This window comes from Peromyscus eremicus, chromosome 1 (genome assembly GCF_949786415.1).
Source record: "Peromyscus eremicus chromosome 1, PerEre_H2_v1, whole genome shotgun sequence".
NCBI lineage: Eukaryota > Metazoa > Chordata > Mammalia > Rodentia > Cricetidae > Peromyscus > Peromyscus eremicus.
The window spans coordinates 130,260,776-130,286,724 of NC_081416.1; the positions used below are offsets into that span (position 1 = coordinate 130,260,776).

A 25,949-nucleotide genomic window follows, 5' to 3' on the forward strand; every position below is an offset into this window, starting at 1 on the left:
CAGCAGGGCACCGTCCCTGACGTAGAACTAGAGCTTAGCCTTGCAGATGCTGTTGTTGGAAAGTTCTCTGCAGAGCGGCTAAAAGACTGCGCTCTCCCCTGGGTGTTCGGAGCCTCGGATAAAACTGCTTCTGTGCGGGCTGGAAGTATCACCCCGTGTGGGAGGCTCCAGCACTCCTGGCCCGGCCCACAGGCATGAAAAGTTTTGGCAGAGCAGAGCTGGAGTCTGAGACTTCCTCCCACTGGCAAGATTGGTTGTGATTTCATTCCTGCCTCCAAAAGTCAGCGGCTTTTCCTTTCACCATTTGGGAAGAGTTGACTCACATGGAAATTTGCTTGGAACTAAATCTATTTCAACTTCAGAGCCGCTTTACTTTGCTGTTCATATTTTGTGGGGTGGGGGACAGAGAACCAGCCTTTATTCTGAGGGAGGGGACAGCATATTCGTGGACAGGGCTGTGGCATGACTCTGTAATTTTGAACTGTGAGTGGAGAACTGAGTTCATCTGATTTTTTTTTCCCTAAGCGGTTTAGCAGCACTTAAACATCTTTGCAAAGGATAATTGATAAATCCGCAAGTTCTAGTACTTAGGTCAAAGTTCTTATATTAGAAAAGCTATCAAGCCAGGCATGGTGGCACACATCTGTAATGCCAATACTCTAGAGGTAGGGAATTGTGAGTTACAGGCTGCTCTGGGTTACAGTGAGACCCTCGCTTAAAAACGTACAACATGCACACACAGGAACACACAGGAACACATACATACACACACACACATACACACACACACACACACACACACACACACATACACACTTTAAAATAAAATAAATCCTTAAGAAAATTAAAGATTTTTGGTACCAGTTGTATACAAAAAACTTAACAGTCGTCAGCTTATAAATGGAAATGCTACAGAAGCAGATTTCTCTACATGACAGTCATCTTTTGAGAATAATGCAGCTGGACATGGTACACACCTTTAATCCCAGCACCTGGGAGTCAGAAGCAGGGGGATCTCTGTGAATTTGAGGTCAGGCTGGTCTACAGAGTGAGCTCTAGGACAGCCAGGGCGACATAGAAAGACCTTGCCCAAAATAAAATAAAATAATAAAATAAAATAAAATAAAATAATACAAGCAAGGACTCCAGGATGAGAGCTCTGTCAAGTTTAGTCCTCGTGTTTGTAGACAGTACGTACCCTCTGCTGACCTTTGGGTGGGGATCTCTAGCAATATTGAAAACATATTTTCCTTTCCCAACACTCGTATAGTTTTGAATTCTACAAAGGTTGTGTTGATATATGTGCCCAAGTTTGGTTAATTGCATTCACACATATCGCTACTTCCCATTACAGAAGTTACAAGAATACTTACCTTAGTGTTTAAATATTTGCTTGGTTAGTTATTTCCCAGAGTGACTGGCCAACAGTGAAGAAGAAAACACAAAATTGTGAAGTGTACGTTGATTAGAAGATAGTACTGGCTTGGAATGGACTTTTTGAAGAGGGTGATGTCGTCTTGATCATTTAATCTTAAATTCAGTTTACCTGGTGTGTACTGTGTGACTGGTCTGTGCTGGTCTCTGGCAGGGGCCTGATTACAGGGGTGTCAGTGGCTCCCAGCTTGGGAAAAGGCAGATCTACTGAAGAAAATTAACCATTTGGGAGTCTGTCAGCTTATCAACTCCATTCCAAAAGGAAGACTTATGTGTGGGTCTGAGTTTGTTCATTTGTGCCCAGAATGTATTTCTCCTCAGATTATTTTAAAGTATCATTTCTAGGTAAAAATAAAGATATTTCTATCAACTTATCTGCCTTTATTGGGACAGGGATGACTTTGGGAGACATTTTAGTTCACGGGAGAGTTATTTCTGTTTTAAGTATTATAAAAAGATTTCTAGTTGTGGCTAATTTTTAAGTAGTGCCTTACTTACTTGGTTGGATATATTTGGGTCTCCTATGTGGCCTGATATCTGAAGCAGAAGTGATTTTACTAAACTAAGCCTTCATTTTGTCGGGAAGTCCAAACATAAAAGCACCTATCCTATCAAAATCCTCCATATGCAATAAAGAGAGAACCTTCCCTCTTCAAGAGATTCGTTATATGAAACTATTCGTACACAGGTTACAGCTCCTTTTATGCCCTGCACTGTTGGTTTCTTTAGTTGGCTCTACGAACCTCTGGGGTATGGATCTAAAAGTTCTTTGTTCTCTTCAGAGAGTGATTGACAGCCTGGAGGACGAGAAGGAAGCCCTCACCTTGGCCATGGCTGACCGGCTGCGGGAGTACCAGGAGCTTGTGCAGGTGAAGACTGGCCTCAGCTTGGAGGTGGCCACCTACAGGTGAGACCATGCTGAGTCTGTCTCGATGAAGTCAGTGATGGAAGGTCCCTGTGGCCTTTGTGGAATCCCTGTGACTTTGTGATCAGGAGAGGACAGCCCTTTGGCATGGCTGAGTGAGGACCACAGAGCCGAAGAGAAGAGAGGAGAAGGGGAAAGATGGGCTTGCTTGAGGTCCCCTGTGTTTCTGTATCCTGGATGTAGTTTAAGAACGTGGCCCATATCTACTTTGATCTTGGGAGTTAGGTACTAGACTTACAGAAGAGCAAGCTAAGCTCAGAGAAGTTAGAGGTAGAAGGGTAGAGGTTCAAGGTTTGGATGCTCGGAGTCTTGACTCATTGGCACTGTTGCTTCAAGGAACTGACTTTCTGGAGTCTTGGGTTTGGTCTTGAAAACAAGCATCTGTGTTCTGAGAGTAGCATGGAACCCCAGAACAGTTTTTCTTTACCAAGATGTCAACTGTAATACAACCAACCCAGACATAAGGGTCATGGTGTGTTTAGAGGGTGTGTATGCAGAGTAGGGCATAAAAGCCAGTTAGTCCTTAGCCCATTGGCTCTTTCTCCTGATTGGATCCCTTCCTGCCTCTGCGTGGACACTGATGGTTGGTTGAGGTGGTGCCCTTTCTTCTGGCAGCTTTCATATACAATGAGAACTGCCATAGAGGGAGCCAGACCTCAGCAACCTAAGGTGGAAGGTCTGTGGAGACCAGGGTTCTCATTAGTAACGATGGTGACAGTAGCCCAGTCGTCATGGATCTGTACTGCTGCTGGTCAGGCACAGTGCTGAGTGACCTCTGCTCCCAGTCTCTAAGTGGATGCCATGCATCGTTCTTGAGAGAGGTGGTTTGCACTCGGGGCTGTTGGTGGTAGAGAACGAAACCAGCCAGGTCTGGTTGTAGACCTGTGCCTTTCCCACTAAACCGTGTAAAAGGGGCATGATACCCACTTCATCCACAGAGTTGCGATCACAAATCAATTACATGTATGATGGCGCTTTGGACACTGCCCTGGCCAGTAAGAGGGCACAGTCGTCAGTGAAATATTGTAACAGTGGTGTCGCCCCTAGCAGAGGACAGAGTCAAACCTGGAGTGGATAAGAGGGGGACTCTGGCTAGGGACAGAGCAGGTAAGAGCCAGGCCCAGCTCATTACTCCCTGCAAAATCTCTGCCACATCTGATTTGTGCTATGAGAATATCAAAGCAAGTTGAGTTGCTGTATGCCCATTGAAAAACAATACCACCTGCCTGGTGTATGCTTTTAGTTCACTCCAGAGCCTTGGGCTGGCCATGATGCCTTTCCTGAATGGAAAACTAGTTTTTGCTTGGCCCTAATTTTCATTAATGGAGAAGAAGTAGTCAATTGGGAATCTTGGGCCCTAGAAGGTTGCTAAGAGGTGAAGTCTTCCTTGAAGGTATGTCTGCTCTTGGAGGAGCCTCAGCTGAACTGAGGGTCTGTCCTGGGATTATGTCTTACTTCCCATTATGCAAAGGGTACCTGGTTCCAGGGCTCAGAGAGAGAGAGAGAGAGAGGCAGGGCACCTTCCTATCATTCCTCCCGTGGGTCTTCCCTGGGCATTCTTAGAAACCTCATGAAATTAACAATTGCGAAATTTAGCCGGTTGGGTATTCACACATGCTGCCCAGGAGCTCTGAGCTTCGCTGGTGAGGGGTACTGTAAACAGGCAGGCTTTACTGGGGAGAAAGAGCATTACATTAATGAGAGCTGGTTTTCAAGTGTGAGGGATAGACACCCTTCTCAGACCACTTTGAGTCGAAGAAGGAATGTGTTACTCATACAGCAGAAGGTGCCCTGAGTTCTAGGCAGAGTTGGTCCAGATGGCTGGATGAGATCTGTCCCTGTGGGCCCTTTCCATCCTGTCATGGCTCTAGGCGTATGACCTCCCAGCCTCATGCTCCTGAGCCAGCTCTCTGGTTTTGTGAGCTCCCCTAGTCAGGGGAACGAAGTGCTCCAGAGTTGGGTGGGGCCAGCCTCTTAGGAGGTGTGTGGACAGGGGCTGGCCCTTGGGGGAGGAAGCCCGAACTGGGCACTGTACTATGTATGGCACATGCCGGGCAGCCCCCAAGTCTGACTCCTGTGTCCATCTTAGCGATCACCTGATGTTGGGGCGGGGGCCCTTCCCTGAAGAGATGGTCAAACTTCCCCATTCCTTTTCGTATCAGTTCATATAAGGACGCTTCGGTTTTATGTGTTGCTGCTCTGGAGTCTTGAGCCTTTTCTTCCTCACTTGCCATGCCTCTGGTTCACCAAAAAACAAGTGTGCACAGGCAGGCGGCCCGCCCAAGCATGTGGAGCCTGTCTTTAGCTGCAGTGCTCACAAGGCTCCGGGCCTCACTCTTCCAAGCGCATTGATTATGAGCCGTTTCTGCTCCAGTCCGCCGTCAGACCATCTGCAGGGACACAGTTGATTGCTTCTGCCTGTCGCTGCCACGCTTATTCTAACCTCATCATGGGTACATGTGGCCATCTCTTAGGCGCTTAAAAGCCTTCAGCCGGAGTGAGTGATGGGTTTCACTGGACCCCTTCCTGCTGTTCGCATTTGCCCAGGGGAAATCAGAAGCCTAGGCAGCCTCGCCCTGCCCAGGCTGGCTTTGGTGGTTAGTGTGCCTCTAGTTCCCACCTCCTGCACTTAGCGGTAGTCTGGTAGACACCCATAGACGTTGAAAACACACAAACTGGTAATACAACTCAATTCTTTATGTAAGTCAAAAGCCTGGAGTTTTGTTTTGTTTTTTTTCTTTATCAGCAAGGAGTGCATTGAAGCAAGTTCGTATCACCCTCCATTCAGTTCTTCCTCAGTGAGCTGTGTGTGAGCACAGATGTGGTAATTCCTGTGCATTAGTGCCCTTGCCATCTGGTGACCTAGGCCCTTTTGTTGTACCCTGTGAGCTTTACAAACTGACCTGCCAATTTTGAACGTGGACTCCTGTGTTTTCTGAAAGCAGTGGCATGGAACACTGGGCTCCACGGGGCAGAGTGGTGACAGCAGCTGGGGCAAGAATTGCCCCCGTCTGGGCCCCGTGTGATTTGCCCCAGGCTTTTCCCTGTGATGGTCATCCGCTCCCAACTGCTTCCTGAATGTCATTGTCCTGTGGTTCCTCAAACTGAGCAGGTCACAGGAAAGGCGAGAGGCTGTGCCTCTCCGAAGCTTTGGGCACATTTTGCTGCAGTTTTATCTGCTGACCAAGGTTAGCTCTCCAGGGCCTTGATTGTTTTCTCACCCAGATGTTCTGCCCTTCCTGGAGCCCTCACAGTGAAGGAGAAATGTAAGTAATTATAAAATAGAACTGCATGTTTACAGCTCCCCAATGCTGGCTCATTAATAAATGACTATATATCTTTTTTTTTTCTTTTTAAAGTAAACGTAAGCTAGGATGGAAAACCAGGCAAACTTAGAAGAGTCTAGGGCTGGACATTTTTATGAAATCTCCTTGGCCTATCAGTAGCCAGGCCTGCATGGCAGCTTTGTGTGAGAATGAGACCCCAGGCCCTAGAAGCCAGCCAGCCTGGCCTTGGCCTCCTGTGGTGCAGGTAGCTGTTGTCAAGGGCTGTCAGCCAGTGCTTGGGCTGTGGACAGCAGAGCAGAGACAAGGCTCGCAGGCAGGCAGATGCCGGCTGTGCTCACTTCTGCCTCCAGAGCTGACCACAGCAGTGTGCGGCTTGGAGTGCTTATCACCCTGCTCGTCATCACCAGATTTTCCCAGCAGCCGAGAGTTGTGAGAGGAAGGATGCTTAGATGCAGAACAGAAAATCCTCCAGAGCTCCTGGAAAGGCATTGCCCCCTGGGCCCTAACCCCAGAGATTCTGTTGAACCTGAAAATGGCAAGGAGACAAACCAAATCTAGGATCATCCGACTGCAGCAAGCTTTATTAAATACTGGCCAGGAAGATGGACACTGGCCAGGCCCATACCCAGGATTCCCAGAAAGTGGTGCTGAATTAGGTTAGCCAGTGCTCATAAAGGCAGAACCCACAAACCTACAGTAATTCCTGCTGTCATCCAATGGGGGGGGGGGCAAGCATACATCCTGATGTACTCCCTGCCTCTGTACCTCCTGCCTTAGTCTGACCAAGCACATCATGTGCTGCTAGGGCAACCAACCAACCTTGTTTCCTGAAGTGAAGACACGTGACTGGTACACGAACAACAGCCCCCAGCATTCCAGCGAATTACCTGGCCTTGGGCAAGTGGGGCTGACAGGTTAACTTTTGCCCTTACAATTCCAATTGGATTGGTGCAGGGTGGGACCAGTTGTAGAGGTTTGAGCCTCCCTCTGGGCGATTGTCAGGTGTCACCAGCATGGAGAGCCTCTGGCGCAGGACCCTTTGAGGTATGGACGCAGCAGCTGCTATAGCGTGGAACATTGGAACTGTGGAATCTCAAGCCCAACTCCAAGCTGCTAGATCCAAGTGGCCTTCTAACAAGATACAAGACAATCTCGTGCTTGCACATGTGTGTGTGTGTGTGTGTGTGCGCGCGCGCGCGCGCACGCTTGGAAGCGGCCGACTATCACTGTCAGGCTTAAACCTGTCTCAGGAGCAGCCTGGAGGAGAGACCAAGGGTAGAATATTGTATGCTGGAGGCAAAGTGGGATGGTTTTGCAGCAAATGTGGCCATCTCCGTGGGGCCAGAGTGGATCTGTGTGAGGTCACAGAGTCCCGTGGACCCACCTGGTGGAGACCCGGTTTGGATGGGCTGTGAAGCTATGAAGACCCCAGCTCGTACTGTTGACAGATTCAGAGCCTGAGAGTTAACTTCAGGACTTTCTCTCCCTGGAGCTGGGTACCGGGGTGCTGTGGGCAGTGTGTGGTTGCAAAGGTTCCAGCAGAAGGAACCTAGGGCCTGTGGGGAGGGATTTCTGGAGGATATAGTTCCCTTGGTTCTAGGGAAGGGAAGTCAGAAAACCACTGCATGGGACAGGAAAGGTGTTCTAGGCAGATTGAATGCCTGCCATGAGGAGATGGGGTGGCATTTGTGGCAATGATGGTCATTTGAGGGCCTGATCTGGAAGGCTGCGTGCAGGTCATGTGTGAGCCAGAGCCTCACCTGTGGGACTGTGTCATATGAGGGAGGTCCTGTGCCCTCAGGCTGCCCCAAAACACTGGGCACGCAGGGTGCCGTGCTTAGAGTAGCCTCCGTGTTAAGGAATACAAACTATAGTTAAGTTGGAATGAACCCAGGTAACCTTTTTCATGGTAAGAAAGAAGACGTCCTAGAAGACACTCAAGTGCAAGGCTTCTGGAGCTCATGGTTGTGGGGTGTGTGTGTGTGTGTGTGTGTGTAAAGGATTTAGAGGGAAATGAAATTGGTCAGGGTCTGGAAGTGTAGGGACACTTGAACAGACATTTTGGGGGATGGGACGTAGAAGTCGGAGGTGAGGGACACAGTGAGTCAAATGATAAAATGCAGTATTTGGAGGAAGTGCTAGCAATGGTTTGTGATTTAGAGAAAGGAGGGAGAGGCTTTCAAAGGGTGTGGGCGTTGAGCTGAGTCCTGCAGGTGTGTTTGTGGGGCTAAGAAGCAGACCAGCAGAAAGAGACCGGGAAGGCACTCCAATTGGGCAAGCATGCTTTCCAGAATGTGTGGAGGAAGGAAAAGTGGAGGTGAGTCAGCAGAGCTCTGGAAAGGAAGCTGGATGCTGGACCTCAGATGTCTGGAGCCTGACGTAGGGCTTTCTGGAGCAGGCCAGGGGCCGTCCCAGTCTGGAACCATGAGCAGGACAGGCAGCTTTAGGCAGATGGGCTATAGGCAGTCTGGGTGCAGAGGTTCCAGATGTCTGTGGGTGGAATGGGGGATTTCTTCTGGTCACCGAGTGTCAGTGATAAAGTCCTGAAAGAAGTGGCAGTGGAGAGTGTGGAGAGTGAGCCTGTGGGAGCTGGCCGGTGCTCCTGGGCAAACACCGAGAGCAGCATGCTGCTGTTCAGCCCTCAGGGTCACAGGCCGGAGCAGCCAGCACAGAGCCCTCATCAGAAGCGGATGTTTATGAAGGACAGGCTTACAATCCGAGGATGGCAATAGACGAAGCCTGCAGCATCCTAACCCATCTCACTGACGCCACAGTGTTTCAAGAGCTCGTTCCACGGAAGAGACATAAACAACATCTGTCCCCTCCTTAGGTCCCAATGACAACTCAAAGTACAGTTCCACTCTAGGAACCAGTGGTCTCACGTGGAGAGCAAGGGTGATCTCAGAGCATCTACTCTACAAAGTCTTCAACCCAGACTGATGGCAGCTTCATAGGGGCAGATAGAGCCCTTCTCCAATTAATATCCCCCAGCCTCTGTACCCTAGACCCTCCCCCGAACTCCCCCAGGACCACATGCAGTTATGGCAGACAGAACTGCATCCAAATGGTTGGGATGAGCTGCTGGAATCTCAGGCGGGGGAGGGTCCAGTGACTTCCCAGCCCCACTCCTGTGAGGGAATGTCAGCAGTTGACTAGCCTGAACCTGATGGACTCTTGCAAGTAGACGCAGCTGATCTGATGAAGATGGCCACTGTTTTGCTTGGAGAACAGCATTCTACACACATCAGGGTCTGGTCCAGCTGATATGGATGGAGAATGAGTGGAAAGGGCAATTGTAAAATAAGTAGCTTCTTCACAAAACAGTAGCATACCTGTCACCATCCACGAGCTGCTAGAAAGGACAGTGGGGAAAAGAGGCTTGAAGTCTGTCATGGGGAGGAGGCTCAGCCTGGATTTCTGGTCTGAAAGACAGTCCATGTAGCCTTGGTCAGGAGTCAAATGAGACTTTGCTTTCTAAGTTCTGGACATGTGATGGTTTGCATGAAAACAGCCTCCAGAGTCTCATATGTTTGAACACTTGGTCCCCATTTGTTGGAACTGTTTGGGAAGGATTAGTAGGCGTGGCCTTGTTGGAGGAGGTGTGTGACTGGGGGTGGGCTTTGAGGTTTCAAAAGCCCACAGCACTCCCAGTTAGTTCTCTCTCTGCCTGGTGATAGTTGTCTCCAAATGTGGCTCACCGTTACCTTGCACCAGGCCTGCCTGACTGCTGCCATGCTCCCCACCATGATGGTCATGAGCTCGCCCTCTGAGACTGTAAGCAAGCCCGCAATAACACTTTCTTCTATGAGTTGCCTTGGCCAGGGTGTCTGCACAGCAGAAAAGAAACCAAGGCCCACATGGAGTGAGAGACTTGTGGAGGCTCTCTAGCTCTCCTGGGTGGTGGTGCGGAAGTGAGGCATGCCCCAGAAGGCTCATGTGTTGAATGAAGGTTTGGTTGCCTGCCAGCGGACGGGCTTTGGAAGTGATTGGATCCTGAGGGCTCTGACCCCACCAGTGGATTAATCACTGGGCTCACAGTGGACAGCAGGATCAAGAAGTTGTACATACCAGGAGGTGGAACCTGGAAAGAGGTTGCTGCTGTCCCTGGTCACCTCTCCACTCTTTTCTCTTGCTTCGCCTCACCATGTAATTTCAGCCTCAAGGCAGTTGCACGGGAACAGGGCAAATAGAAATGTAGGAAACTGAGCCCCAGAGAAACCTTTCCAACGGCAAACTTTCTCTCACAGCGAACACAATCCAAGGAAACAGGAAAGCAGCACAGGAAGTCCTGGGGTCCCATCTCCAGAGCTCTAGTTATAGACTGTGGAGATGGACTGCCCAGGTCTTAAAGTGAGGGCTGGGGAGGGTGTCTCGGTGGGTAAAGGTGCTTGCTGCCACGTCTGTGTTTGATTCCCTGGAACCTGTATGGTAAAAGGAGAGAATCCACTCCAACAGGTTGTGTGATCACACACATAATGTGGCACATGTGTGAGGGTATCCATGTCCAGTAAATAAGTATAAGAAACCGTTTAGAGGAGGTTAAGTTAGATACAGTCACGTCTGGGCAAGGGAGGTGGCTCAGTGGGTAAGACCACTTGCTGTGCAAACTGGAGGATGTGAGTCCTTTTTTTCTCCCTTTAAGTAGTTTATTTTTATTTTATGTGCATTGGTGTTTGGCCTGCATATATGTCTGTGTGAGGGTGTTGGGTCCCCTAGAACTGAAGTTACAGACAGTTGTGAGCCGCTATGTGGGTTCTGGGAATTGAACCCCAGTCCTCTAGAAGAGCAGTCAGTGCTCTTAACCACTAAGCCATCTCTCCAGCCCCCAGGCCATGAGTTCTTATCCCCAGAAGCTGAGCTGTAACCCCATTGTTGTGGGAGGCAGAGACAGGAGGGTCACTGGAACTTGCTGGCTACCAGCTTAGAGGATCTGTGAGAGACCCTGACTCAAGGGAATCGTGCGGAGTCTGACTTCAGTGCAGGCACAGACCTGTACACAAGTGTGTACTGCCTCCCCGAGCTCCACACTGAACAAACAAAACCCCAGGCAGGTAAATAATGGGCACAGAGTCCCCTGCTTCCACTGTCTGATCACAGCGGATGAGATAACAGTATTCCAACAGAGGACGGTAGGGTGTGGTCTCCAGCCTGCTAATGGAGCAATACAGATTACTCTAGTGTTTATAGCCTCATGGTAATGGCATTTCTGGTTGGCCCATTATTTTCCAGGCCACCTGTATCTTCTCACATGTATTTAAAGACTATATTTCTTAGAGCTTTCACAAGGTTTCCATGACGTAGATTTTATTTTTAAAGCTATATCCTAGTTTTGGAGGGAAGATTTAGAAATCTGTGTTTCACGCTGAGACTTGGCTACTAGGTAAAATATTTGGAATGAACAAAATTTTGTAGTTTAAGAATTAATAATTGAGCTAGGTGATGGTGGTACAGGCCTTCATCCCAGCACTCGGGAGGCAGAGGCAGGCGTAGATCTCTGTGAGTCTACACAGAGCGAGTTCCATGGCAGCCAGGGCCACACAGAGAAACGTGGTCTCGAAAAACCAAAATAAAATGAAATAAAGGATAAGTAATTGAGAGGAGCTGGGTGTGGTAGTGCACGCCTGTATCCCAGTACTTGAGAGACCGAAGCAGGAGGATCTCAAGTTCAAAGCCACCCTGAGCGACACGGAGAGACTACCTGAATATCAAACAACAGTAGGTGACAGGAGGGACCGACACACGTGGGTGCTAGCCCGGTGAAGGAAAGAGCACTCCTTTCCCCTTGGCTGACCTCAGACACTGAAAATCACCTTTCTCCGAGGCCGTGGAAGCAGGAGGTGATGGTGCCCATGACATTTATCAAGCACTGATTCGGTGACAGCCATTGTTCTGTGAACTCTCTGCCACCTACTTACTGGTCATCACAAACGTAAGAGTGCATCCCATTTCAGAAGTGGGGAAAGGAGGTCACAACTGGCAAGAGTGGCCTGCTGAGGCTTAGGGAACTCAGCAGTCCCATCCGGGATTTGAGTCAGGCTATCTAGCACTTGCTCCATTGCCTGTTGCCAGTGGTTCTGTTCTGTTTTATCAGCATCCTTTGCTTGTCTGCTAATTAATGTTTTTTTTTTTTTGTTTTTTCAGTCTCTGGTATGGGTCAGAAGCTGGCTTTTGTACTAAATACAGTTTAGTACTGATCATAGAAAGAATGACCACAGATGTCTAGCAATGGCCGTTCCTTGTTACCTTCACCCCCTTCCCGCATCCCCAGACTCATGTATTTGTGTAACAGTGTTCCTCCTGTGAATGGAATTCGGCTGGTCCCCACTTTCTCTCCTCTCTCTTTCTCCTCCATCCGCCAGTGACTGACCGGCTCTGGTCAGTGTCTAGGGCGACCCATATTGTCATCCCTCCTGCACCCGTGGAGCTCAGCTATGCACAGTGAGCAGGCTGGAGGGGGCAGCTCTGAGGGTCTGTGACCCTGCTTTCTTCTTGCCCCCCCCCCCATTCCACACCTGCCTGGAAGCACCATATGAACCAGGCACAGATCCACAGGACCACAGCAGGCTCCTCATGGGTGGCACTCCTGGAAGTGTCCCCTTGAGTCCTTCTCGCTCATCTTATCCTCAGTTATGGGAGATGTATTGCTCACCAGCCTCGTGCCCACAATGCCGAGCACTAGCAGCTATACCCTGAGATTCCATTCAGACCATCCATCCCAGACAAGCAGCCCTGTAACGGGCTGGTTGGGATGCCTGGAGCGGGGCCAGAGGCCACATTACAGTTCACTTTCACATCGTGGATTGTGCAGGGCTCCTAATGAGGCCAGGGACTGGTCTCCTGCTTATTTGCCTATTTTCCTATTGGAGTGGCTACCAGCCTCTGGAGCTCTGTGAAGTGCTCTCTAATAGCCAGTGACTCAGGGGATTGGCATTCTCGCAGTGGCCTGGAGGCAGCTTTCCTGCCCTGCTCTTAAAATAACCAGGTTCGGTGGGAGCCTCAGAGAGCACTCTCCACGTTTCTTAAAGTTCTACAAGCATGTCTCTTCAGCTGCTCTTCGAAGGGGTCACAGGAAATCTCCCTGCTAGTGTAGTCTCTGACTCTGCCGTATTAGTCCCGGGAGCTGTGTGGACAGGCTAGGGTCCAGTGCAGTCACTGAGGTTCAAGTGGGAAGAATTGAGAACCCAGGGGCCAACTGTCCATCTCAAGCTCTGTATTGGGTGCTTACAAGGTAATAGGTGCCCCTGCCTTCTAGGATTCAGTCAGCAACTAGGGCACAGATGAGGGATTCATAATTGGGACGGAAATACCGAGAGGCTGAATTTGCTGTTATCAATGTGGTACAGAGGGTTTATATAGATAGAGGGCATAATTTATATGTTCTGGCATAGGGAAGCCTAGTAACTGGAAGGTGAGGGTATGGGTTCGAGTTCTGTCTTTGGGTGTTCTGTGGGCCCTTGAAGATGCTGTCTTCACTCTGGCCTGTTTTCCTTGGAGAGGGAGCTGGGCAAGGCCCAGTGTTCAGGGCATCAGAGCTATGTGAGTAAGTGGATATGGGAGGTGAAAGTGTTGTATTCTGTGCTGGCCCTGTCTTCAGTAAAGCTGGATAAAGCTTTGGTTTTCCCCTGGAGGAGAGACAGAACCATTATCCTTTGAGGGGTGGAGGAAGGCATAGTTTTTCCCGGTCATTGGTCCCCTGGGCCCCTCAGCAATATTTTCTCCTGACCTGAACTCCCAAAGGCTCCTTCTGGCCTGAGTCTGGCAGCCTGGGTCTACGTCTGGCCCTGTGGCCTGTGAAGCTTGTACAGTCTAAACTTGGTCTTGTCTCTAGACCCTGCTGTGGTCCTCAATTGTGGAATGCCTCTCTGCTGTGACAACCCCAGGATGTAGACCCACGGAATCTGACTTTGCCCCTAAACTTTCCTCTTATACAGACCTCAGAGGGTTTTGTTTTTGTTTTTGTTTTTTTTGATGATGGAAGCTGTTTGTGTTCCTGGAAGCTAAACTGCTTAGTCATGAGGGCGGGGGATTAATGGATTGGTGTCCTGTTTCCTGGCCTTCATCCTGAGTGGAAGGGCTTCAGCTCTGGCCTTGGTGTTCTTGGCATGTGTACTTCAGTGGCGGCTTCTGTGGTCAGCCCACCAGTGTGGACCTCAGGCAGATCCCCTGTGCTTCTTTTCTCCTAGCTGCCAGAGGGTTCTCATGGCCACTGTGGGGATCGCCGTATTTAACTCAGTAGACGCGAACCTTGGTGTAGTTCCCTCAAATGCCACGCCCAGCTGGGATCCGGGCTCCCTGCTCTATTTTCCTGCTGGCCCTGGGTTCTATCATCAGTGTTTCCATGTGGCTGTGGTTCTCATTAGCCTTTGCCATGTGCGCTGTATCCCTGGGAGCTGGGGTTGGTGTTGTCACACGTTGCTCTAGCAACCACACAACTGATGCATCTGCGGCTTCTAGCAGTCCTGTAGGTCTCTGGAAGTGACCAGCTGATTGGCACTCCACAGATGATAACCCTCAGTGCCTCTCTGAGGTGGCAGGGGCCAATGACAGCTTAATGAAGACTGTGATCTTAGAAATTTGGAGCTAAACCTAGCCGGGTGTTTCCCACCGTGTCTTGTTAAAGGAGGTGAAGGATGGCACTCTGGGTGAAGTGGGATGCCAATGGGGCTGCTTTTCTACATGCTCACCTTCATCTCTGAGATGTCCATATAGTTCTGCAGTTGCAGCTCTGTGGCAAAGTACTTGCCTAGCATATGTGTGACCCTAGGTTTGATCCTCAGCATTATAAAAGAGAAAGAAAGAAATGTCAACTTCCATCCAGCTTCCTATTTACAGACAGTGTCTATAGATGGAAATGTCTCCAGTCCTTCCTTGTCCAGCAGTCCAGATGAAACTCTCCCATCCGAGGAGGTCCCACAGCCGCTTATAAAATAATCACTCAGAGGCTTATATTAATTACAAACTGTATGGTCTATGGCTTCAGCTTCTTGCTAGCAAGCTCTTTCATCTTAAATTAACCCATTCCTATAAATCTATATGCTGCCACATAGCTGTGGCATTACTGGTCTGCTGGCATCTTGTTGCTCCTTTGGTGGTGGCTGGCTGGAGTCTCTCCTGACTCTGCCCTTTTTCTCTCTGTACCTCTGCTTGGATTTCCTGCTTGGCTGTAAGCTTTCTTGCCATAGGCCAAACCAGCTTTATTTATTATCCAATGAGAGCCACACATATTCCCACAGCAAAGTGTCTGTTCCTGCTCCCTGCTCTGTTCCTAGTCCACTCTCCATCCGTCTCCCACTTCCATGACTCCTGTGTGTGTACATGGGGGGGGGTCAATTGTTCTGGGGCACTGTGACTTGGGTGAAGTACTGGCCTGGGCCTCTCTGCTGGCCAAAGAAGCTAGGCCCTGGCCCGCCCTTCTTCATCAGTTTCCCCAACACTACTTGGTGTGTGCCTCACTTTGTCTAGGACAGGAAAGGTTTTCTTTCTTCTTTCTTTTTTTTGGCAGGCGGGGGGAGGTGGGGGTAGGCTTCCTAGAAGGACGTAACTCTGTGGTACTTCTGGAGTTCAGCCCATGCACCTTCTTCTTTCAGCCGGTTTCACCCAAGCATGTCATGCAGCAGATGCTATGCTGGGTATCAGGGGCATGACCGCAGAGCAGGGTACCATCCTGGCACAGCCCCTACCCAAGCCACACCTTCAGGCACAGGTCTTAAAATGCAAGGTCCTGTGATGTTACCGAACGTATTTGATGAAAACCGGTTTTTCCCCTCTCTTTCATTCTATAATAAACTATTTTTAAAAATAACTTTCACAGGGCCTTGTTGGAAGGAGAAAGCAATCCGGAGATACTGATCTGGGCTAAGAACATTGAAAACATGCCACAAGGTAAATATTAGGGACTGTATTTGTAATGTTAAAATGCTTCCTATCTAAGCTGCTCACTCCACAGAGGGAGGAGGGTTCAACTTACCTAGAAGAGGGTTTAGGAAAACAAACTATTTGCTTCATAGATAACAAATAGTTCATCATACTTTTAAGTACCAAGTAGATTTTAGTCGAAAGGGACGTAATCTAAATTACAATGTGAATCAGAATGACCTTGGAAGTACTCACTGGACTTATCTGCTTGTGTAGACAGTATTTTGAGGTACTTTCTAGCTGAGGAGAAGCACCTAATCCAGGCCTTCTGAAAGGTGGTAAGGATGTGCACTTGTTCATTATATCCTTAGAAGGGGCATATTTTCTTTTTCCAGACCAAACAGTTATGGCTGCAACTAACACACAAAATTGTTATTTTGGACAACATGCAGCCAGCACTCTGGAAACTGTAACCCTGCCAGGTCAATGACACTACCCTGCCACCTTAGGTTGGTGTGGCAAGTCCAGAAGGTGTCCGGTCTTATTTGGGCCCAAGCCTTCAGATCAGGGCTCTCTTTCCTATAGCAGTAGATCGGGCACAAGAGAGCTCAGTATGCTCGCTTGAAAGACCTTAAAAATCTATAAGTTAACTTTTAAATGAAATATTTAAGCCTGCTGAATATCAAAAGAGAATCTGGCTAAGCAATGGCAGGTTAAAAGATATATGAAATGCTCAGCATAAAGTCTTCCTGGGTGTCTGGGGGAGACTGTCGCCAGGACATCTATTCATAAGTGAGTCGCAGATGCTCAAGTTCCTTGTCTAAAATGTTATAGGATTTGCACATCCTCCTACAGACTTCAGATCCTCTCTAGATGACTTACAGTATGTAGTACAATGTGTGTGCCATGTCAATTGCTGGCATACTGTATTACTTAGGGGGGAATGAGGAGAGATCAGTCTACATGTGTTCAGTGTGGATACATTATTTCAAACAGTCTTATTTATTTATTTATTATGTATACAGTCTTCTGTCTGCAGGCCAGAAGAGGGCACCAGATCTCATTATGGATGGTTATGAGCCACCATGTGGGTGCTGGGAATTGAACTCAGGACTTCTGGAAGTTAACAGCCAGTGCTCTTAACGTCTGAGCCATCTTTCCAGCCCTTGAAATAGTTTTGACCTTTAGTTAATCAGGTGTGTGGGCGTAGAGCCCATAGATTGGGCACCTTCGGAACTCATCACCTGCGAGTCCCACCATGTACCTTCCTCAGTGTGGTTTAAGTCTTCCTTGCTCCTGTTAGCCATGCTCAGCTTTGGTGGGTCCCTAGGCTCAGAACTTTGGTTCTAATCATCTATGACTAGAAGGAATTTGTCCTCAGGTAACAGCCAGCAAGCCTGTTTTCTCATTTTGAGAGTAAGTCTGGAAAAAAAAAATGGAGAGATCCCTGCATGGGACCAATGACTGGCCTGCCTGGTATCAGTTAGCACCTGACATCTAAAAAAGAAGAGCTGTTCACCCACCAGACTTCAAGGTTTACTAAAATCTAACACATAACCTGAAGTTAGAAGAGAGAAATAAAGGGCCCAGGACCAAACTCCTGGGAGGACTAGCCTTCCAAGTGTGGGACTTGCTGATATTTGTCTGGCCCTGCCTGCCTTTAGAGTCAGGAGGAAGGCAGGGAGGCGTCTCTGCTAACTTGATTTACTCATCCATTGTTCTTCAAGCTTCTTGAACAATATGTGTACTTCACATTTATAAACTAAATGTTCCTAATGCTTAGATATTATGTTAAAGAAAGATGCTGTGGAATAAAGGTGACTAGTTGTGATGCTTATAAGTAGTTCTGTTTCCTGCAGAGTATAGCTACTCATTAACTATTTATGGAATAGTCCTGCAGATGATTGCCTAGTAATCTGATCAATACTTATTAGTGCACTTAGTTGCCTTTTACATTGTGCCCTGAGATAATGTTGCCTGCTTCCTATGACACAAGAGACCTAAAACTAGCCTGTGAGCTTCCATATCTCTTATTGACCTTGGGGGTTTGTCTTCTGGGGTTTCTAGATTAGGATCAGTATAATAATAACCTGAAAAAGAAATCTTTGTAAACATGTTCCAGCCTGGTCTCTTTCCCTGTATCTTGGGAACCTGTCTCAGTGAGACCTCTAGGCTCCATTGCCGTGAGGGAGGGGTAGGGAGGTGCCCAGCCAGCTGGGGCGCAGTGGACACTAAGAGATGCTTTCGGAGTGGATGGTGCTTTGGTCTTGTTCTAACTCAGTTGCCGTTCTGGCGAGCCGGTTACCCTGGTGGAGTCTGTGCACCTGAAGGGTCGCACTGTCTGAGCATGAGCCTGAGTAAAACAAGAAGCCCTCAGGCTGGCTAACTCCAGGAAGATGCGTCAGGATCGGGGGATCTCTGACAACTGGATTGGTTTGGAAACTATACCTTGACAAGTATAAACATATAGATCGGCTTAGAAATCTAAAGTCTTCAATACCCGTGGCTCAGCACAGGAACTGATAAAACAAGAGCATCTGAGGTGGAGGGGTATGCTGTTTGGTATCCAGGAATCTACACTTTGTAGTGATAGAGCATTTCTCTGCTGAAATAGTAAACTGACCTCAACAAACTCAAAATGAATGATTCTGAAGTAGCATAATATCGTGAAATTTTAACGAGAAAACCTAGTGTCTCTGACCTCTCTGGCACACCCGGCACACTTTACAGTCATACCTTTGACAGTCCTCTTAAGTTGGAGCAATATTCTAAGATCAGCGGCTGGAGAAGAGCATTAGGCTGAGGTATTTGTAGGGCCGTATTTTATTGTGACGAGCGTTCTAAAACAACCCAAAGATAATGTAGAGAATACAAGTATTGTCTTGAAAAGGTCCTTCCTGTAATAACAGTATATTTTATACTAACATGGGATATGACCTACAGCCGTGCTTTTATGGTGGAAAAAAAAAAAACGATGCCTGTCATCTAAATGAACTGTTTGTTCGATTTCCACAGAGTCCAGAAGCACATCCTATCGCTATACCAACTCAGTATTACAGAGGAAAAATGAGAAAAATCTATTTCCAAGGCAAAAAACACCTTGGGCAGCTGTAAATCACAGCTCAGCTCTGTATTCTAACAGGCCAGGGCACCTTGACTCACAGACAACCACAACTGTTGGGAGCACTACTAGAAGGGGGTTCCTGGCCTCCGAGTATTCCTCCTCAGCTACAACCCTGCAGCAAAAATCCCTTGAGAAGACTGTCAAGAGTCAAGCCAGTCTCCGACCTGGCGCCCCAACTCATGGCCATCTGAGAAATGCTGATGCTCAAGTGAAAACATTCCCTGATCGATCCAAAGTTGAAGGCACCAGGGACACCCCCATACGGCTGGCCACCGAGTCCATTATCTCCAGAGAGTCACCCAAAGATCACCGGGACAACGTGGTGGCAGGTGCCGTGAACAGCGCTCGGTCAAATGAGAGAACTGTCATTTTGGGAAAGAAACTAGAAGTGAAAGCCGCCAGGGAACAAGAAAGGGACAGATCAGGGGTCATCAAATTAAAGCCAGAAGAGAAAAGGTTTGATTCTAAAGAGAAGGGTTCAGAAGAAAGAAACCTGAGGTGGGAAGAGCTGACCAAGTTAGATAGAGACGCAAGAACGAGAGAAAGCCAGCAGAGGAGGGACGAGATCAAAGAGAAGAAATCACTGCAGGAGGGAGGTGTGAAGGAAAGGGAAGTACCCATCCATCTAGAAGCATCCCAGGGCAGCAGCCCGGAAGTGTCGACAAAAGGCTTGCAGTCACCCGGGAGGATGGACGCTGGCAACGGTAAGGGAAGAGGGGCGGAAACCAAAGAGGCCAAGTTCCGGTTGGACACCCAGGACGCGGCCAGCTCCCTGCCAAGTGATTCTATGACAGAGACCGTAGCAGAAAACATCGTCACCACCATCCTCAAGCAGTTCACGCAGTCTCCAGAGGCGGAAGAGAATGCCAGTTCTTTCCCAGACACAAAGGTCACTTACGTGGACAGGCAAGAACTCCCTGGCAGTAGGAAAACCAAGACGGAAATTGTGGTGGAGTCTAAGCTGACAGAAGACGTTGATGTGTCTGACGAAGCTGGCCTGGAATACCTTTTAAGCAAGGATGTCAAGGAAGTGAGGCTGAAAGGAGAGTCAGCTGAGAAGATGATAGGAGAGATGATCAACGTTGGTCTGAAAGGAAGAGAGGGGAGAGCCAAAGTCGTAAACGTGGAGATTGTGGAAGAGCCCGTGAGCTACACAGGTGGTGGGAAAACGGAGTTTTCTACCCCCTTCCAAGTGGAAGAAGCCGATGATGTGTCTCCAAGCCCCAAGGGGTTTGTCGAGGAAGAGGATGGTGATGGAGAGACCCATGTGCAGTTCTCAATGCATCAACATCAAAGGACCAAGCAGCCCCAGGGGAGCATCCCTCATGTGGAAGAAGTGATGGAGGCAGGTGGTGACTCAGAGGGAGAGCAGAGTTACTTTGTGTCTACCCCAGATGAGTACCCCGGGGGGCATGACAGAGAAGATGATGGATCAGTGTATGGGCAAATCCACATAGAGGAAGAGTCCACCATCCGGTACTCATGGCAAGATGAAATTGTGCAGGGCACTTGGCGAAGGAAAACGAGAGATGACATGGGGGAAGAGAAGCATGTGAAGGTCCTGGAGATTCCAGCACCTTCCCTGGGGGGTGCCGTTGGTTCTGCTCACTTAAAGGAAGAAGCTAGTGGTGAACTGCATGCAGAACCCACAGTCATTGAGAAAGAAATCAAAATACCGCATGAGTTCCATACCTCCATCAAGGGGGTCTTCTCCAATGAGCCCCGGCACCAGCTGGTGGAGGTCATCGGGCAGCTGGAGGAAACCTTGCCGGAGCGCATGAAGGAGGAGCTGTCTGCTCTGACCAGACAGGATCAAGGAGAGCCGGGGAGTGTCTCAGTGGATGTAAAGAAGGTCGAGAGCTCTGCTCCTGGTTCTGTGACCTTGATGGCTGAAGTCAACCTCTCGCAGACGGTGGATGCTGACCAGTTAGACCTGGAGGAGTTGAGCAGGGATGAAGCTGGAGAAATAGAGAGGGCTGTGGAGTCTGTGGTAAGAGAGAGCTTGACCAAGCGCTCCAGCCCAATGCCTAGAAGCCCAGACAGGGAAGATGGAGAGGAGGTGCCTGCTGGGGGCATTCTCTTCAAGCGCTGGGCCACCAGGGAACTGTATAGCCCATCTGTTGAGAGGGATGATGCTGGCTGGACCCCTTCCAGCTCAGATCAGCGTGTAACCCAGGGCCCAGTGTCGGCCACCGTTGAAGTCACCAGCCCAACAGGCTTTGTGCAGTCTCACACGCTGGAGGATATAAGCCAGTCTGTAAGGCATGTTAAACTAGGCCCCACTGAAATGTGGAAAACTGAGCAGGTGTCCTACGGAGGACCCACCGCACAGGTGGTGGAGGTAAGTGAGGACCTCAGTGAGGCAGTCAGCTCTGAGGGAGCCAGCCGCTCTGTGAGGCACATTACATTGGGTCCCCGTCAAAGTCGCGTGTCCACAGAAGTTACTTTCCGAGGCTCTGTGCCTACCTGGCGGGAAGCAGGAGACACAGAAGAGCCTCACCCAGCCTCACTGGCTGTAGAAGAAGACATATCCAGGAACCACAGAATGTCTGGCTCTGAGCAGTTTCATGCTGAAAAGGAAATTCGTTTTCTGGGTCCTATTTCTGGGGCAGCCCAGGCTGGTAGTAATTTTGCAACAGAGGAGTCAGTGGGTACCCAGACTTTTGTTAGGCATCTCCAGTTAGGCCCCAAAGAAGGGTTCAGGGAGGAAATCCAGTTCATAGCTCCCATCCCAGACAAAGTGGAGTGGGGAGGAGAAGAGGATTCTGAGCACACCAGAGTGTCTCTAGGGAGGAGTACATCCATCCAACATGTTGACATTGGGCCTCAGAGGCACCAAACCTCCAAGCTGATAGCTCCACAGACCTTGGAATTTAGGAACTCAGAAGGCACGGTTCTTGTGGAGGGCTCAGCAGGGATGACCCAGGCCACTCACAGTTTCACCTCAGGTAGCGAAATCCTGAGGAACAATGAGAACACATTCCAGAGGGTCATTTCTGAGTCCCTTCCGGACAGTGTGGGGGACACAGGAGCAGAGGTGACAGCAGGCATCAGCAGGTCCTTTAGGCACATTCAGATAGGCCCTACAGAGAAGGGCCCCTCTGAACACATTGTCATCCATGGACCCATGTCTAAAACATTTGTACTCGATGGTTCAGTGGCGTCCCCTGAGCTCGGTGGGCTAGCAGGGGACAGCAGCACACTAAGCCACATTGCACCAGGGCCCAAAGAAACCTCATTTACTTTTCAGATGGATGTGAGTAACACAAGGGCGATCCGCAGCTGGACCCGAGACGCAGGGTCGGAAGTGGAAGCTCACAGTGTGTCTGACCGTGGTGGCTGGAGAATTGCTCACAGTAGGACTGAGCAGGTCACCAGCATGAGCTCTCAGGCCTCCGCTGGGGATGGACACCAGACCCGCGGAGAGAAAGGTGAGGAGCAGGCTGGATTTGACAAGACCGTGCAGCCGCAGAGAATGGTAGACCAAAGGTCAGTGGCCTCAGAGGAGAAGAAAGTCGCCCTTGTCTATCTAGACAACGAGGAGGAGGAAGAGGGCGATGGATGGTTTTGATAAGCGGAACGATCTTGTCTTAAATGGCGCTTTGGAAACATACCACTACACACAGCCTTTAACATACCAATATACAAAGCCTTTACTAATTGTATGGGGGAGGGGGAGGCTGGTTATCAATACCTTTATTTAGAGAACCTGAGGTGGAGTCAGTTTGCTTTAGAATTCATCTGTAAAGGTTTGAGAGCAACTCTGGCCTTTTAAGGCTTTCAGATTTTACATTTGAGCTGAGACTTTTGCAGACACTTTTCATCTTTTTAGTCTTAAAAAGCTCCTTTCTCTAAAGCTTTCTTTCCACATATGGAGAGAGTTTGTAGAGTTTTGCATCAGGTCACAGGCGTGACTTACTGCTGTTCTACTGTTTATCTATAAGCAAGACACTTTAACATTAACATTAACCAGATTAAAATAATATACTTAAGGGTAGGTTTTATTTGCATGTGCTAATATCCAACAGTAGACTAACACTGGGAAGGAAAATACATAGAATGTTTCCCCTTCCTAAGTCTTTTCAAAAATAAATTATAGAAGGGCTGGAGAGATGGCTCAGTGGTTAAGAGTTTGTACTGCTCTTGCAGAGAACCTGAGTTCAGTTCCCAGCACCCATATCAGGGGGCTCACAACCACCTGTAACTCCTGCTCCAGAGGATCCGATGTCCTTTCTGGCCTCTGTAGGCACCTGCACTCATGTGCACATACCTACACACACACACACACACACACACACACACACACCAATAAAAACAAAAATAAATCTTAGCCAGGCAGGGCACACGCCTTTAATTCCATACTTGGGAGGTAGAGGCAAGCAGATTTCTGTGAGTTCAAGGCCAGCCTGATCTACAAAGGGAGTTCCAGGACAGTCAGGCATACACAAAGAAATGCTGTCTCAAAAACAAAATAAAAAAAAAATTATAGAAAGCGCAAGCAAGACTTTATGTTTGAAAAAAAAATCTACTAGATGATTTAAGGAAGTTACTTATCAGAGATTTAAAATTATTTTCAGTTTGAATGAATTGCTTTCTATGTACAGAACATTTTTAAAAAGAGGGCTTAGAGTTATTTATGGAAAGCCCAGCTGCGGTCTTATTGATGCTTCAGATCCATGTGACTGTCCTGATCGTACAGATTTGCCAGCATGGCCACAGGCATGGCCAGCTGAGAACTGCTCATGGCATCATTTCGGGTCTTTACAGTACTCGGCTGAGATAGCAGAGCACTTTTCTGGGAGTAGCTACCCCCTGCTAGAGCAGTGGCTCTCAACATGTGGATCGAATGACCCTTTCACAGGGGCCGTCTGAGACCATCAGAAAACACAGATCCTTACATTATGATTCATAACAGTAGCAAAATTACAGTAATAATTTTATGGTTGGGGGTCACCACAACACAAGGAGCTGTATTAAAGGATCGCAGTGTTAGAGGGTTGAGAACCACTGGGCTGTGTTCGGCCTCTCCGTGCTGTAGTCCTTATGACCGGAACATTCACTCTCCCTGGTAAGAGGCAGCTGTGTCGGCAGTGAAGACAGCACAGGTGATTTGACTGCAGCTGGACTGGCAAATTGGTCCTGGCAGGAACATAGAAGTCCAAAGTAGCTAGTGCTTCCCAAACAAGTGATTCCGAACTCACCTCTCATGGGCTGGAGGTCTTTCTGAGCTCCTAGAATGAAGGATAAAAAGGCAGCAGCACATACAAACCTCAGAAAAGCTTTTTGCACTTTGAACAGAAATCATGAGGGTTGGGGGATTTAAGTGTTTAGCGGAAGGAACCAGGTGCTTCCCATGCAATGCAGCGTTGAGGCATCCAGGACAGGCTCTGACAGAGGACAAAACCCCGACCCTCATGGACCACCGATCGTGGACCTGAAGCTGTGCACCACAGGGTTTAATAGGATGAGTGTGCTCATTTGGAATTGTCCTTTTACACATGGATATTGTTTTTAAAACTCCCATCGCTGAAGATTCGGCATCACATAAAAATGGCCTCGACAGGGCAGTATTCTGTGAGCGCAGAATGGCAGCTCTGACATGTCTGAGCTGGGCTTTTGAACGCAGGCCACAGAATGGCCTGTAGGGCGCTGAGGAAGAAGGATCCGAGGTGATGCCATCTTCAGGGAGGGGAGGAGCAGGGTGCAGGAGGGTCTCCCTTCCTGTGTGTCTCACGGGGCACATCTTCCCCTCTGGTTCCAGCAGCTGGGTGATGCAGAGTGAGTTTTTTTCATTGCTAAGGGGAAGAGAAACGCAGCATGGCTTAAGGTGGTCTGCTTTGCAAACACCTTGCACTGGGGTACAGGAAGGAAGCAGGTGTGAATGGAATGTTTAAGCCTTTGTTACCCGTAAAGATGAACTCCTGGGTGTCAGCCTGATGCAGAAGTTACTGCCTTAACCTGTCATTTCTAACACTGTCAGGGATGCGCTGATGGATTTTTTTTTTTTACTGTAATCAGCAAGTCTGAGTGATTTATTAAAATGTGGTCGAGGTGACAGCCTTGCTGTAATGACAGGAGACAGAGTGACAATGTGGAGTTTATTATGAGACTAAGTGGGCCTAGCTGATGCCATTGCCTTAGTCCATGAACTTACGGATGCTAGCATGAACAGGTTATAAATATCACGGCCACCTCTACTTGTTCTGAAAAAACAGATGTCTTAGTATTAAATATTAATTTTCATCGCTAAGCTGGAATGCGCAGCAAGGCAGTGTTCTGTTTGAAGTGTTAACCAGGACGGAGGAGTCCTCAGCTGTCATTGCTCACTAGGTCACAAGGGCAGGGATCTTCTCTGTGACACTGTAGCACGCCACCCCGAAGCTCCCTGAGGTTTTTGAAAGCAGTCACTCTGGAGTCAAATCAACACTGTGGTAGGGCAGGGAGGGTGGGGACACACCCTGTCTCTCCCAGTCTGTTATTGTTGAGACTACAAGACACTGAATGTTTCTCCGCTTTCCACTGGTTGTTTTGATAGTTTGTTTAAAGTGTTTATTTAGAATTATCTAAGAAGCTTATTTTGCTAACCTGTTCCCTACAAAGGGAACTGTCACAAGAATGTGTAGAAATAAAGATCTGAGGGGAAAAAAAATCTGCATTGTTTCTAACGAGAATGTTTTCCGGCCAGTTTTCATGTGGTTCTTTCAGACTCCAATGAAAGCCAACCTGGTTTTCTGTCCATGTTTCAATTCCTCCTGGGATCAGAACTCCGTGCTATAGGTACAAACTAGAAAGCGTGCACTAACTAGCTTGTGTCCAGGTGACGACCTGGCAGGTGGTACTAACATGTCATCACAGCCTGGAAGACCTGGCAGCAGGATGAGACAGCCATCCATTCTGCCCAGGGTGGAGGAGGGTGCCAAGGTACAGTTACTCAGCGCTAAAACCAGCCTTGTCTCAGGTGGGAGCGGGACAGATGGTTACTCAGAGCACAGTTTGTAAGGTCTCTCATGGCCCCTTCTTAGTATCTTGCCAAACAAAAACAAACAAACAAACAAAACCTAGTGGCTTAAAACAAAGGAGAGGGGTGACTGCTGTCTGTCTGTGATCTAGCCTTTTATCAACAAAAATAAAAACACGCATGGTTGTATTTCTTCTCACTTCTGGGAGCTAACAGCACCCGTGGGAGACATTGATAAGACTCACAGTATTAGTTACTTTTCTGTTGTTGTGATAATAACAGTGATCCAAACAACCCGGGGAGGAAAAGATGTATTTGACTTCCCTGCACAGATCCTAGTCCATCATTGAAGGAAGTCAGGGCAGG

General features: G+C 48.6%; 1 protein-coding gene across 2 annotated transcripts in view; it reads left to right on the top strand.

The window, feature by feature from the left end:
* Positions 1–25,276, top strand: part of Synm (synemin) — a 29,847-nt gene extending 4,571 nt beyond the window's left edge. The window contains exons 2-5 of one of the 2 annotated variants that reach the window (XM_059273058.1): positions 2,217–2,341; positions 15,458–15,528; positions 18,517–20,966; positions 21,876–25,276. In XM_059273058.1, coding sequence (XP_059129041.1) covers positions 2,217–2,341; positions 15,458–15,528; positions 18,517–20,966; positions 21,876–22,196 — 2,967 coding nt within the window. In that variant the 3' untranslated portion in view covers positions 22,197–25,276. Of the gene's footprint in view, positions 1–2,216; positions 2,342–15,457; positions 15,529–18,516 lie in introns of both variants that reach the window. The other variant, XM_059273057.1, reaches the window with a different exon arrangement.
* The last annotated feature ends 673 nt before the right edge of the window (positions 25,277–25,949 follow it).